Source organism: Salmo salar, chromosome 10 (assembly GCF_965601325.2).
Source record: "Salmo salar chromosome 10, fSalSal1, whole genome shotgun sequence".
NCBI classification, from domain to species: Eukaryota; Metazoa; Chordata; class Actinopteri; order Salmoniformes; family Salmonidae; genus Salmo; species Salmo salar.
In genome coordinates this window covers 112,353,794-112,367,634 of record NC_138300.1, presented here as the reverse complement: position 1 = coordinate 112,367,634, position 13,841 = coordinate 112,353,794, and the positions used below count along the sequence as shown (strand labels likewise).

The 13,841-nt window shown below is 46.0% G+C and overlaps 1 protein-coding gene across 1 annotated transcript in view; it reads left to right on the top strand.

Moving 5' to 3' along the window:
• The window catches only part of LOC100136366 (cystic fibrosis transmembrane conductance regulator II), a 79,780-nt gene that overhangs the window by 30,305 nt on the left and 35,634 nt on the right, over positions 1-13,841 (top strand). The window contains 6 exon segments of the mRNA NM_001123534.1: positions 852-1,028; positions 1,591-1,782; positions 5,878-5,972; positions 8,678-8,764; positions 9,374-9,926; positions 12,910-13,170. Coding sequence (NP_001117006.1) covers positions 852-1,028; positions 1,591-1,782; positions 5,878-5,972; positions 8,678-8,764; positions 9,374-9,926; positions 12,910-13,170 — 1,365 coding nt within the window.

The window sequence follows — 13,841 nt, the reverse complement described above, 5'->3', positions numbered from 1 at the left end:
AGATAACCAATGCTATGCTAGACGGTGGTAAACTATACCAAACCCATTCTATGCTGGGAAAATCTGGTTAGGAATCCATTCATTTATCACATCCAGGATTCTATCCCAGCGTCTCCTCCTGTGAAAGTAGTTTTGGAAATAGGCCAGAGTTGTCAGACTGGTCTTTATTGTGGACTGCGTGTACGTCAGCTCATTTGAATATGAATGTGACGCAGTGTAAGCTATAGAAGTGACGGAAGCCCTTGGCATTAGAAGATCACTGACCCATAAAACGTCACCCAGGTCAATGATTTAACAAACCAACCAGGTTCACTGTTTCTCTCCTACAGAACTCTCACCAGTGATTTGATTGCTATGGAAATGTTGATGGATTAGGGGCCAATACTGGCATTTGAGGCCTTTTTTCTTTGGGGCGCAAGAGTCTCCTATTTCTCAGTGATTCCCAGAATCTTCCAAATAAATGACCAAAAAAGACTTTCTCATCTTTCTAATTTTCCCAGCTGGATGGCTGAGACATTTCAGCATCAAGCTGTCATCAGAGCATTGTATCACTCGTCTGTTGTCCCCTTTATGCCCAAATAGTATTTCTAATACAACCAGAGCTGGACACACATGAGCTCACTCTTTCAGACAAGCTGGTCTGGTCATATTGTATGAGAGAAATTTACATTTGATGTAATGTAAAGCTATTTCTCACCCTCTCTCTCTCCCACGCTCTCTCTTTCTTTCTCACCCTCTCTCTCCCTCTCCCCCCTCTCTCTTCCCCTCCCTCTCTCTCTCCTTCTCCTCCTACTCTCTCTCCCCCCCTCACTCTCTCTCTATTTCTCCCCCAACTCTCTCCCCCTCTCCAGGGTATCGGGGAGTTGTTTGAGAAGATAAAGCAGGAGAACAAGTCTAACGGCCACCCTAACGGTGATGTAGGGCTGTTCTTCACCAACCTATATGTTACACCCGTCCTCAAGAACATCAGCCTGTACCTGGAGAAGGGACAGATGCTGGCCGTGGCTGGATCCACCGGCTCCGGAAAGGTACCACTACCACTCAGTCTGTCAGGGAACACTGGGGTGGATGGAGGAGGAGGAGGTCTGGGTTGATTTGATTTGACACGGACAATGTACATTAATCAACATTTCTGTATATGTGCCAAATGCAGTCCCTGTAATTCACATATCTCATTATGTCATAGGGTCTTCCATTCCAACGATTAGCCTACTATTGACAGTTTCCACTGGAAACACAAAGAATCAAGTGTTTTCGGTGGAAAATGTTAATAATAACAGATAAAAACTGGTTATAAATGCGTTTTTTGATAGCGACGGACGCATTTTACCTGCCAACTGGTAAGTAGTATTCCTAGAAATTATAGATCTGCTTTTGTTGACAGGCAAAAACAAATGGTGTAAAAACTGACACTTTAGGTTAGGGTTATTTTCCATTGTCAGGCACCAGAGAGATGCTCAACTAAGGGAGTCCACAAATGTCAGCCCAATGTCCCAACAGACTCCTGAAGTTGCGTCTGGAAGCTAACACACACACTAATGTGTGTCTTCCATAGAGATAAAATGTTATTTTATCTGTGTCTCCCCCCAGAGTTCCCTGCTGATGATGATCCTGGGAGAGCTGGTCCCGTCAGAGGGGAAGATCAAACACAGTGGGCGGATCTCCTTCTCCCCCCAGACCTCCTGGATCATGCCCGGAACCATCCGTGACAACATCCTGTTTGGTCTGACCTACGACGAATTCCGCTACACCTCTGTCATCAAGGCATGTCAGCTGGAGGAGGTACGCTGGACTGAAATATGTAACCTTGTTGTTTGTGTGTTGCATGTTAACTTGGTTAGAATTCCTTTGGTCTCAGGTCTGGTCTTTGATGTGGTTGTGTTGAATGTTTCTTTACTTTTTCTGCTTTCCTTTGTCTTTGCTTTGTTCTCGCTATTTTTTCTTTTACCTGAATAGTTTTCTTCTACTCTCTCAACCTCCCCCTGTTCTGTTGCTAACTCTCAACCTCCCCCTGTTCTGTTGCTAACTCTCAACCTCCCCCTGTTCTGTTGCTACTCTCAACCTCCCCCTGTTCTGTTGCTACTCTCAACCTCCCCCTGTTCTGTTGCTACTCTCTCAACCTCCCCCTGTTCTGTTGCTACTCTCAACCTCCCCCTGTTTTGTTGTTAACTCTCAACCTCCCCCTGTTCTGTTGCTAACTCTCAACCTCCCCCTGTTCTGTTGCTACTCTCAACCTCCCCTGTTCTGTTGCTACTCTCTCAACCTCCCCCTGTTCTGTTGCTAACTCTCAACCTCCCCCTGTTCTGTTGCTAACTCTCAACCTACCCCTGTTTTGTTGCTAACTCTCAACCTTCCCCTGTTTTGTTGCTAACTCTCAACCTCCCCCTGTTTTGTTGCTAACTCTCAACCTCCCCCTGTTTTGTTGCTAACTCTCAACCTCCCCCTGTTTTGTTGCTAACTCTCAACCTCCCCCTGTTTTGTTGCTAACTCTCAACCTCCCCCTGTTTTGTTGCTAACTCTCAACCTCCCCCTGTTCTGTTGCTAACTCTCAACCTCCCCCTGTTCTGTTGCTAACTCTCAACCTCCCCCTGTTCTGTTGCTACTCTCAACCTCCCCCTGTTCTGTTGCTACTCTCAACCTCCCCCTGTTTTGTTGCTAACTCTCAACCTCCCCCTGTTTTGTTGCTAACTCTCAACCTCCCCCTGTTTTGTTGCTAACTCTCAACCTCCCCCTGTTCTGTTGCTAACTCTCAACCTCCCCCTGTTCTGTTGCTAACTCTCAACCTCCCCCTGTTCTGTTGCTACTCTCAACCTCCCCCTGTTCTGTTGCTACTCTCAACCTCCCCCTGTTTTGTTGCTAACTCTCAACCTCCCCCTGTTTTGTTGCTAACTCTCAACCTCCCCCTGTTTTGTTGCTAACTCTCATCCTCCCCCTGTTCTGTTGCTAACTCTCAACCTCCCCCTGTTCTGTTGCTACTCTCAACCTCCCCCTGTTCTGTTGCTAACTCTCAACCTCCCCCTGTTCTGTTGCTACTCTCAACCTCCCCCTGTTCTGTTGCTAACTCTCAACCTCCCCCTGTTCTGTTGCTAACTCTCAACCTCCCCCTGTTCTGTTGCTACTCTCAACCTCCCCCTGTTCTGTTGCTACTCTCAACCTCCCCCTGTTCTGTTGCTACTCTCAACCTCCCCCTGTTCTGTTGCTACTCTCAACCTCCCCCTGTTTTGTTGCTACTCTCTCAACCTCCCCCTGTTCTGTTGCTACTCTCTCAACCTCCCCCTGTTCTGTTGCTAACTCTCAACCTCCCCCTGTTCTGTTGCTACTCTCAACCTCCCCCTGTTCTGTTGCTAACTCTCAACCTCCCCCTGTTCTGTTGCTAACTCTCAACCTCCCCCTGTTCTGTTGCTAACTCTCAACCTCCCCCTGTTCTGTTGCTACTCTCAACCTCCCCCTGTTCTGTTGCTACTCTCAACCTCCCCCTGTTCTGTTGCTACTCTCAACCTCCCCCTGTTTTGTTGCTACTCTCTCAACCTCCCCCTGTTCTGTTGCTAACTCTCAACCTCCCCCTGTTCTGTTGCTACTCTCAACCTCCCCCTGTTCTGTTGCTACTCTCAACCTCCCCCTGTTTTGTTGCTACTCTCTCAACCTCCCCCTGTTCTGTTGCTACTCTCTCAACCTCCCCCTGTTCTGTTGCTAACTCTCAACCTCCCCCTGTTCTGTTGCTACTCTCAACCTCCCCCTGTTCTGTTGCTAACTCTCAACCTCCCCCTGTTCTGTTGCTAACTCTCAACCTCCCCCTGTTCTGTTGCTAACTCTCAACCTCCCCCTGTTCTGTTGCTACTCTCTCATTCCCAACCCAATTCTCTCTCCTTCTCCCTTGACTCATATGTTCTACTTGACTGTCTACCCTGTAGCCTTTGTGAGGCGTTGATGTGTCATATTTCTCCAGTTTATACACACACACACACACACACACACAATGCCATCCCATCCCTGTGTGGAGCCCCAGTGTTAAGTGGTGGGCAGTGTGTTCAAAGTGCTGCCTCAGCAGGGGGGCCGTGTCACTGGATTACTGTCCCAGACACTCCCGTTGCCATGGACACACCACATTATGTCATTGGAACGGAATATCAGCTTGCGCAGAGTCACAGGCATTGATGTAGATTAGACTAGCACTCATTGTCAATCTGTGTATCTGTGTATATTTAGGATCAGCACTTTTTCCTGACTACATGACCTGACCAGAAAACTCTGGGCAGCAGAGCTACTATACAGTAGTTATCATTGGTTTTACATTTTGACTTTTGAGAAGGCGGGGAAATGATTACAGTGGCAAATTGGCACCACTCATGCCCTGGGGTATTGATGATTTGCCACAGATAAAGTGGATGGTGTGTTACACAATGGCTATTTGACCAACATCAGAGTGTGTTTAAAGCAAACACTACTGTATGAACATATTTAATCGCTTTGACAGCTCACGATAGTGACCATTCCCTCTTATGTAACGGCAACGTCTACCTTTATCCAAACTGTCAATTGAGTGACTTTAGAAGAGTCATGAATATGGAATCTCTCAAAGTGAGTAATATGACAAACGCAATCTGGTGTACGTGGTCTGAGACAGAGAGAAAAGAGAGACAGCTGTTTCTGTGTGCCCAGACCAATCAGACTGTGTTTAGTAGGGCTTGTGATTGTGCTGCAGACTATTGTGGCCCGTCCCAGGACCAGACAACCACCATTGGTGGGCTGTATCTTGTAAACCCAAAGTATTTTACACATTTTCCCTTTGTTAGCTTGTAGGTTTCAGCTCTAGCCTAACAGTGGATACATTCCAAATGGCAATCTATTCCCTATAAAGTGCACTACTTTTGACCAGGCTACTGGTCAAAAGAAGGGCACTATATAGGGAACAGGGTGCCATTTGGGACAAATACAGTGGCTTTGTTCAGTATGAGACACACAAGGTGCCTTTTGCCACTTGCTGTGTTTTAAGACCTGTTAAACAACATGTTAACTTAATTCCCAATGCCTTCCTTTTGGACAGCGGAAGTAGCATTTAAAAAGGTAGGCGGTTTTATGATGGTAGACTGTTCCATCACTGTATGACTCAATTCATTATTTTACATGTTGGTGTACATGTGCTTCAGACATTTGTGTTTGAAATAATCTAATTAATAATGAACTTATCCTCAGCTGTGGTCATTTTTCATACTCCTTTTATGTTTCAGTGTTTCTGGTTTGGTATTTTTGATGTGGTGCTATTAGACTTTTGAAATCAAACCATTCTGTCTTTCAGCTTGGGTATTTATACTGTAAATAGCTTTTTTAAATAGCTTTATTAAATAGCTTTAAAGACATGTGATTTGATTACGCTGCAGCTGTATCCCATTGTGGAAAAGGAATTGGATTTGCAAAACTCAACAAGTTGTACGTTTTCAACAGGTTAATTTAATTTCCCATTTAAACACTGGACAGAAAACTAGGGGACATTAATTTGAGTCTTTGCCCAGTTTGTTGTCAACATTCTTTCAGGAGTCATAGATTTCTTTAGCTGCCAGCTCAGTCTGTTATGTCTGTTAACACAGATGTAAACAATAAGGTATTGAACTTTTGATTTTGTTTTCCTCAACACGTTTAGTAGGGCTAGGATGTCCCTACTCCCCTACATTTAGTAGGTCTATGATGTCCCTACTCCCCTACATTTAGTAGGTCTATGATGTCCCTACTCCCCTACATTTAGTAGGTCTATGATGTCCCTACTCCCCTACATTTAGTAGGTCTATGATGTCCCTACTCCCCTACATTTCATATTTCAGCTTTTGATTTGTGTGTGTGCGTCTCAAGCATGTATCTAAACCCCCGCTGCTCTCGCCTCAGGATCTGGCCTTGCTGCCGGAGAAAGACAAGACGCCCCTTATGGAGGGAGGGGTGACCCTTAGTGGAGGTCAGAGGGCGAGGATAGGTCTGGCCAGGTAGGTACCTGTAGGCACACACCTGTCTTTTAGCATGCATCACTCACCCCCAGCACCTTTCACCGTCTGTCACCATGGCAACATTAATTCATTAAATCTCCCCGTTCATTATATAAGACCCACAATATGTTGAGTCACTCACTCTATGATCTACTCGGCAAAACACTGTGGTTTATTTTTTGAAGTCATGACTAGTGTTGTGACTCGTTAAATGTATGGGACAGTGTATGGATAGTGATTCCTGGTCATAATGCCCTATGAAAAAGATGATTACTACAGTATCAATGCTTTCATCTGACTGTTAGTTCAGCTTAGAAGTCTTCTCGGGTCCAAAAAGTCAGACCTGAACGGACCCGGTACTCTCAGACCCGAACCTGAATGGACCAGACAACAACCAGACCTAGAACAGACCCGGTACTCTCAGACCCGAACCTGAATGGACCAGACAACAACCAGACCTAGAACAGACCCGATTGGACCGAGTGAACAAAAAAATATGTTTATCAGTCAAATTGCTCTTCTGGTTAACCTCTAGAGGACCCCTTAGAGATAAAATCCCGTTAACGGGATTGGTTGGACAACAACCAGTGAGATAGCACGGTGCGAAATTAAAAAAATAATAATCTCAAAAGTAAAATGTAAGTATTATACTGCATTTTAAAGATACTCTACTCGTTAATCCAATCACATTGTCCGATTTCAAAAAGGCTTTACGGTGAAAGCAAAACATTCGATTATTTTAGGATAGCACATTAGCAAAAAATAAAAAATAAAAATGTCCAGGCACGGATGGCCGTCACAAAACCAGATATACAGCTAAAATTAAGCACTAACCTTTGACAATCTTCATCAGATGACACTCCTAGGACATCATGTTAGACAATACATGCATTTTTTTGTTCGATCAAGTTCATATTTATATCCAAAAACCCAATTTTTACATTGGCGCGTGACGTTCAGAAAATGTTTTCTCCCCATAACTCCCGGTGAATAGGCACATACATTTACAGAAGAACTCATAAACGTTGACAAAATTTATAACAATTATTTAAAGAATTAGAGATAATCTACTCCTTTATGCAACCACTTTGTCAGATTTCAAAATAACTTTACGGAAAAAGCACATTTTTCAATATTCTGAGTACAGAACTTAGCCTGTACTCAGAACTTAGCCTGTACTTACCTTTGCTGATCTTCGGCGGAATGCACTCGGAAGGGCACCCACTTCCACAAGAAATGTTCATTTGTTCTGCAAAGCATCATTTATGTTCAAATACGTCCGTTTTGTTGACCCATCCAGAACACTTTACAATGCCATGTGGCGTGGATGCAAATCCATAGACGAAATGGTCAAATGTTCCATTACCGTTTGTAGAAGCACGTCAAACAATGTTTAAAATCAATCCTTTAGGGTATTTTTTTACGTAAAATTGCGATAATTTTACAACCGGGCAATAGGTATTCATCCCAGAAGAAAAATTAAAAACAACGAAGTCACGTGCAAGCGCGTCATAAGACAACTGTCCTCAGACTGGCCAGTGATTGCCTGAGCCACAATTTTCTGCCCGGTAACAGGTGACGGATGAAACCAGTTCCTAAAGATTGTTGACAGCCAATGGAAAAGATAGGAGGTGCAACGTAAATCCTATGTCACTGTAGTTTTTCAAGGGATTCAAAAGAAAAACTACATTTCTAATTTCTCCCACTTCCTGATTCAATTTTTCTCAGGTTTTTGCCTGCCATATGAGTTCTGTTATACTCACAGACACCATTCAAACAGTTTTAGAAACTTCAGAGTGTTTTCTATCCAAATCTACTAATACTATGCATATTCTATTTTCTGGGCCAGAGTAGTAACCTGTTTAAATTGGGTACGTTTTTCATCCGGCCGTGAAAATACTGCCCCCTAGCCCCAACAGGTTTTAACGAATAGGCCTTTATATGTTGGCTAGGCCTTCTATAAGTCAATAAATTCACCTGACTAGTGTAAAATAAATATGCTCTTGGCATGCTTCTACATCGGCATTGCTTGCTGTTTGGGGTTTTAAGTTGGGTTTCTGTATATGTACTTTGTGAAATCTGTTGATGTAAAAAGGGCTTTATAAATAATATATGCAGAACCCTGGTCGGGTCCACTCGTGTCTATCAGCTGTAGCTACATTGACCCCAGACCCGATGACAATCAAACAGGACCTGACCAGGACCCGAGCAAAAAGGTTGAATTTTGGACCCAGACTCGCTCGAGTCTTGGGTATTCAGGTTCGGGTGGATCCGTGAAGACATCTTGTCCAACTCCTATAACTGTAGTGTTTTATGATCTAATATCCCTGGTGCTTCTGCAGCCGTTTATTTACTCCCATTAAATCTCTATGTCTAGTCCAACATTCTGAACATATGCATTATTTATTGGTTTTACTGTCCCCGGTCTCCATTTGCTCCCACTTAACTGAGAGCATCACTGCCAGTTTGGCTAGATGTATCACTTAAACTGAATTGAATCCCACAAGGACTTGACTTCCTAATTTACATGCCTGTTTGATTTATTACTTACTTCCAATTATATTTGTGTGTATCTCTGTATGAGTGTGCATCTCTATGTGCGTGTGTGTGTGTGTGTGTGTGTGTGTGTGTGTGTGTGTGTGTGTGTGTGTGTGTGTGTGTGTGTGTGTGTGTGTGTGTGTGTGTGTGTGTGTGTGCTTTTACAGAGCCGTGTACAAAGATGCTGACCTCTACCTGTTGGATTCGCCTTTCACCCACCTGGACATTGTGACGGAGAAAGAGATCTTTGAGAGGTCTGTCTGTGGCTCAACACTGAAGCTTTTATATGGGCTGGGGTCTGGGAGATGAGGGTGGGGGATGGGCTGGGGTCTGGGAGATATGGGTGGGGGATGGGCTGGGGTCTGGGAGATGAGGGTGGGGGATGGGCTGGGGTCTGGGAGATGAGGGTGGGGGATGGGCTGGGGTCTGGGAGATGAGGGTGGGGGATGGGCTGGGGTCTGGGAGATGAGGGTGGGGGTGGGGGATGGTCTGGGATATGAGGGTGGGGGATGGGCTGGGTGAATGGTTAAGGTGAAGAAAGAAGGTTAAGATCAAGGTCTTGTTCTCTTTGACCTATTGAGCAATTGGGTTAGGTGGTGAGGTGTGGGCTTTTTGTGGAAATGTAACTTTGTGTCTGACATTCATGACCTTTCATCTAATTTTCAGACATTTGTGTTATCAGCATCTTTCCTCAGAAATGAGGGCAAGCACATGATTAAACAGCAATGTGAAACTTTTTTTTACAATGTGAATCTCTTCGCGTTCCTAGGAAACGACTTGTTTTCCAAAGGTCACTTCATGCCTGTCTGTTAAAGTAAAGGTTGATAATCTAAACAAAGGATACACGTATTTTCTCTTGCCAGGTGTCTGTGCAAACTGATGTCCTCCAAGACTCGTATCGTGGTCACCAGTAAGATGGACCACCTTAAGAGAGCAGACAAGATCCTTCTGCTTCACAACGGAGTGTGTTACTTCTACGGCTCCTTCTCCCAGCTGCAGGCCAAGAGACCAGACTTCAGCTCCCTGCTCCTGGGCCTGGAGGCCTACGACAACATCAAAGCCGAACGCCGCAGCTCCATCCTCACCGAGACCCTCCGACGCGTCTCCATCGACGAATCCGCCGTCCTCCGTGGTCCCGAGCCCATCCGCCAGTCCTTCCGCCAGCCCCCGCCTTCGGTCATCAACGGCAACACGGGACCCCAAGGCATCACCATCCCCGGGGGCGACGGTCTCACAGTGGTGGAGAAACGTAAACAGTCGATTATCTTAAATCCATTAGCAACGGCACGTAAGTTCTCCTTCATCGGTACTGGGCCCCAAAACAGCCAGGCTCCAACCCCAGGGTCCACTACCATCGAGGATGGCGTGCGGGAGCTGTCAGAGAGGAAGTTCTCTGTGGTGCCCGAGGATGATCAGGTGAGGTTGCTTTTCTATTTTTTATTTACATAGTGCTCTTAGAGTTCGGTAAGATCAGAGGGGGGTGTCTCTTTATTAACAACAGCTGGTGTGCGATCTCTAATATTAAGGAAGTCTCGAGGTTCTGCTCGCCTGAGTTAGAATACCCCATGATACGCTGTAGACCATACCATTTACCAAGAGAGTTTTCATATGTATTTTTCATAGCTGTCTATTTACCACCACAAACTTATTCTGGCACTAAGACCACACTCAACGAGCTGTATAGGGGCCATAAGCAAACAAGAAAATGCTCAACCAGAGGCGACACTCATGGTGGCCAGTGATTTTAATTTCTACCATCATGTCACCTGTGCAACTAGAGGTATACAAACTCTAGATCACCTTTTCTCCACATACAGAGACGCATCCAAAGCTCTCCCCCACCCTCCATTTGGCAAATCGAACCATAACTCTGTCCTCCTGATTCCTGCTTACAAGCAACAACTCAAACAGGAAGTACCAGTGACATGCTCAATACAAAAGTGGTCAGTGAAGCAGATGCTAAGCTACAGGACTGTTTCGCTAGCACAGACTGGAATATATTCCGGGTTTCATCCGATGGCAGTAAGGAGTACACCACATCAGTCACCGGCTGCATCGACGACGTTGTCCCCACCATGACCGTACGTACATATCCCAACCAGAAGCCCTGGATTACTGGCAACATACACACTTAGCTAAAGGCTAGAGCTGCCGCTTTCAAGGAGCAGGACACTAATCCAGAAGCTTATAAGAAACCCTGCTATGCCGTCCGACGAACCATCAAACAGGCAAAGCGTCAATACAGGACTAAGACCGAATCCTACTACACCGCCTCTGATGCTCATCGTATTTGGTAGGGCTTGCAAACTATCACGGGTTACAAAGGGAAACCCAGCCCAGAGCTGTCCAGTGACGCAAGCCTACCAGACGAGCTAAATGCCTTCTATGCTCACTTCGATGGAAGCAACACTGAAACATGCGTGAGAGCACCAGCTGTTCTGGATGTCTGTGTGATCACGCTCTCCATAGCCGATGTGAGTAAGACCTTTGAACAGGTTAACATTCACAAGGCCGCAGCGCCAGATGGATTACCAGGATGTGTGCTCGGAGCATGCGTTGGCAAGTGTCTTCACTGACATTTTCAACCACTATCTGGCCAGTCTCTAAAACCTACATGTTTTAAGTAAATCACCATAGTCCCTGTGCCTAAGAACACCAAGGTAATCTGACTAAATGACTACCGCCTGTAGCACTCACATCTGTAGCCATGAAATGCTTTGAAAGGCTGGTCAAGGCTCACATCAACACCCACTCCAATTTGCATACCGCCCCTACAGATCCACACTCCACACTGCCCTTTCCCACCTGGACAAAAGCAACACCTATATGAAAATGCTGTTCGTTGACTACAGATCAGCGTTCAACACCATAGTACCCTCCAAGCTCATCACTAAGCTAAGCACCCTGGGACTGAACACTTCCCTCTGCAACTGGATCCTGGACTTCCTGTAAGGCCGTCCCCAGGTGGTGAGGGTAAGCAACAACACATCCACCACGCTGACCCTCAACGCGGGGGCCATTAGAGGTGTGTGCTCAGTCCCCTCCTGAGCTTCAAGTTCCTCGGTGTCCACATCACTAAGGACCTATCATGGTCCAAACACACCAACACAGTCGTGAAGAGGGTACGAAAATGCCTCTTCCTCCTCAGGAGAAAAGATTTGACATGGGCCCTCGGATCCTCAAAAAGTTATACAGTTGCACCATTGAGAGCATCTTGACTGGCTGCATCACTGCTTGGTATGGTAACTGCTCGGCATCTGCAAAGCTCTACAGAGGGTATTGCGTACAGACCAATACATCACTGGGCCAAACTCCCTGCCATCCAGGACCTCTATACCAGGTGGTGTCAGAGGAAGGCCCTAAAAATTGTCAAAGACTCCAGGCATCATAGACTGTTCTCTCTGCTACCACACGGCAAGCGATACCAGCATGTGAAGTGTCAGACCAAAAGGCACCTGAACAGCTTCTAACCCCAAGCCATAACACTGCTGAACAGTGATTCAAATGGTTACCCGGACAATTTACATTGACCCCCCCTCCCCCTCCGCCTCCCTTATTATTTATTTATTTATCTTAATTGTTTTGCACTGACTCTCTTGCACTGGCTCTATGCACTCTCACTAGACTCTACCCACACACTCACACATGCTACACTGACACTCCAACACACACACACACACACACACACACACACACACACACACACACACACACACACACACACACACACACACACACACACACACACACACACACACACACACACACACACACACACACACACACACACACACACAAACACATACGCTCACACACATGCATCTTGACACCACACACATGCACACTCACACAGACACACTTTCACACTTCACATATGCTGCTGCTACTCTGTTTATTATATATCCTGATTGCCTAGTCACTTTTACCCCTACCCACACATACATACTGTATTACCTTCACTATCTCTACTACCTCGTACCCCGGCACATTGACTTGGTACTGGTACTCTTTGTATATAGCCTCTTTTATTGTTTTTGTGTTACTATTGCCTTTTTTATTGAACAAAATTGTGGCATACTTTTTAACTCTGCATTGTTGGGAATGGGCTCGTAAGTAAGCACTTAACTGTAAAGTCTACACCTGTTGTATTCGGCGCATGTGACAATTAAACTTGGTCTTATTGTGTTTTATTCTACATGTTTTTCATTGATTACTTGTATAGCTGTTACACTGTTTGACAGGAGAGCTTGTATGTAAACGTGTTCACACTACTTTGCTGTATCCTGTACAAATGACAAATAAACTCAGGTCGTTGTTAATGATAATGTGTTCTCAATGATTTACCTGGTTAAATAAAGGCAAAATATATACAAAAAATCTAACTTTAATTTGATTATAGGTGGAAGAGTCGCTGCCCCGGGGGAACCTGTACCACGACGGTCTGCAGCACCTGAGCGGGCAGCGGCGCCAGTCTGTGCTGCAGTTCATCACCAACGCCCAGGGGCAGGGCAGGAGGGAGCAGCTCCAGACATCCTTCAGGAAGAAGCTGTCCGTCACGCCGCAGTGCGAGCTAGCCTCTGAGCTGGACATCTACGCACGACGCCTGTCCAAAGATAGTGTCTATGACATCAGTGAGGATGTGGATGAGGAGGACATGGAGGTAGGTTCAGTGAAGGCAGCAGCGTGGACGTTTTCCCCTGTAGCTGCTGGTCTTTAAGAGCACATGGAGGTAGGTTCAGTGAAGGCAGCAGCGTGGACGTTTTCCCCTGTAGCTGCTGGTCTTTAAGAGCACATGGAGGTAGGTTCAGTGAAGGCAGCAGCGTGGACGTTTTCCCCTGTAGCTGCTGGTCTTTAAGAGCACATGGAGGTAGGTTCAGTGAAGGCAGCAGCGTGGACGTTTTCCCCTGTAGCTGCTGGTCTTTAAGAGCACATGGAGGTAGGTTCAGTGAAGGCAGCAGCGTGGACGTTTTCCCCTGTAGCTGCTGGTCTTTAAGAGCACATGGAGGTAGGTTCAGTGAAGGCAGCAGCTTGGACGTTTTCCCCTGTAGCTGCTGGTCTTTAAGAGCACATGGAGGTAGGTTCAGTGAAGGCAGCAGCGTGGACGTTTTCCCCTGTAGCTGCTGGTCTTTAAGAGCACATGGAGGTAGGTTCAGTGAAGGCAGCAGCTTGGATGTTTTCCCCTGTAGCTGCTGGTCTTTAAGAGCACATGGAATTAGGTTCAGTGAAGGCAGCAGCTTGGACGTTTTCCCCTGTAGCTGCTGGTCTTTAAGAGCACATGGAGGTAGGTTCAGTGAAGGCAGCAGCGTGGACGTTTTCCCCTGTAGCTGCTGG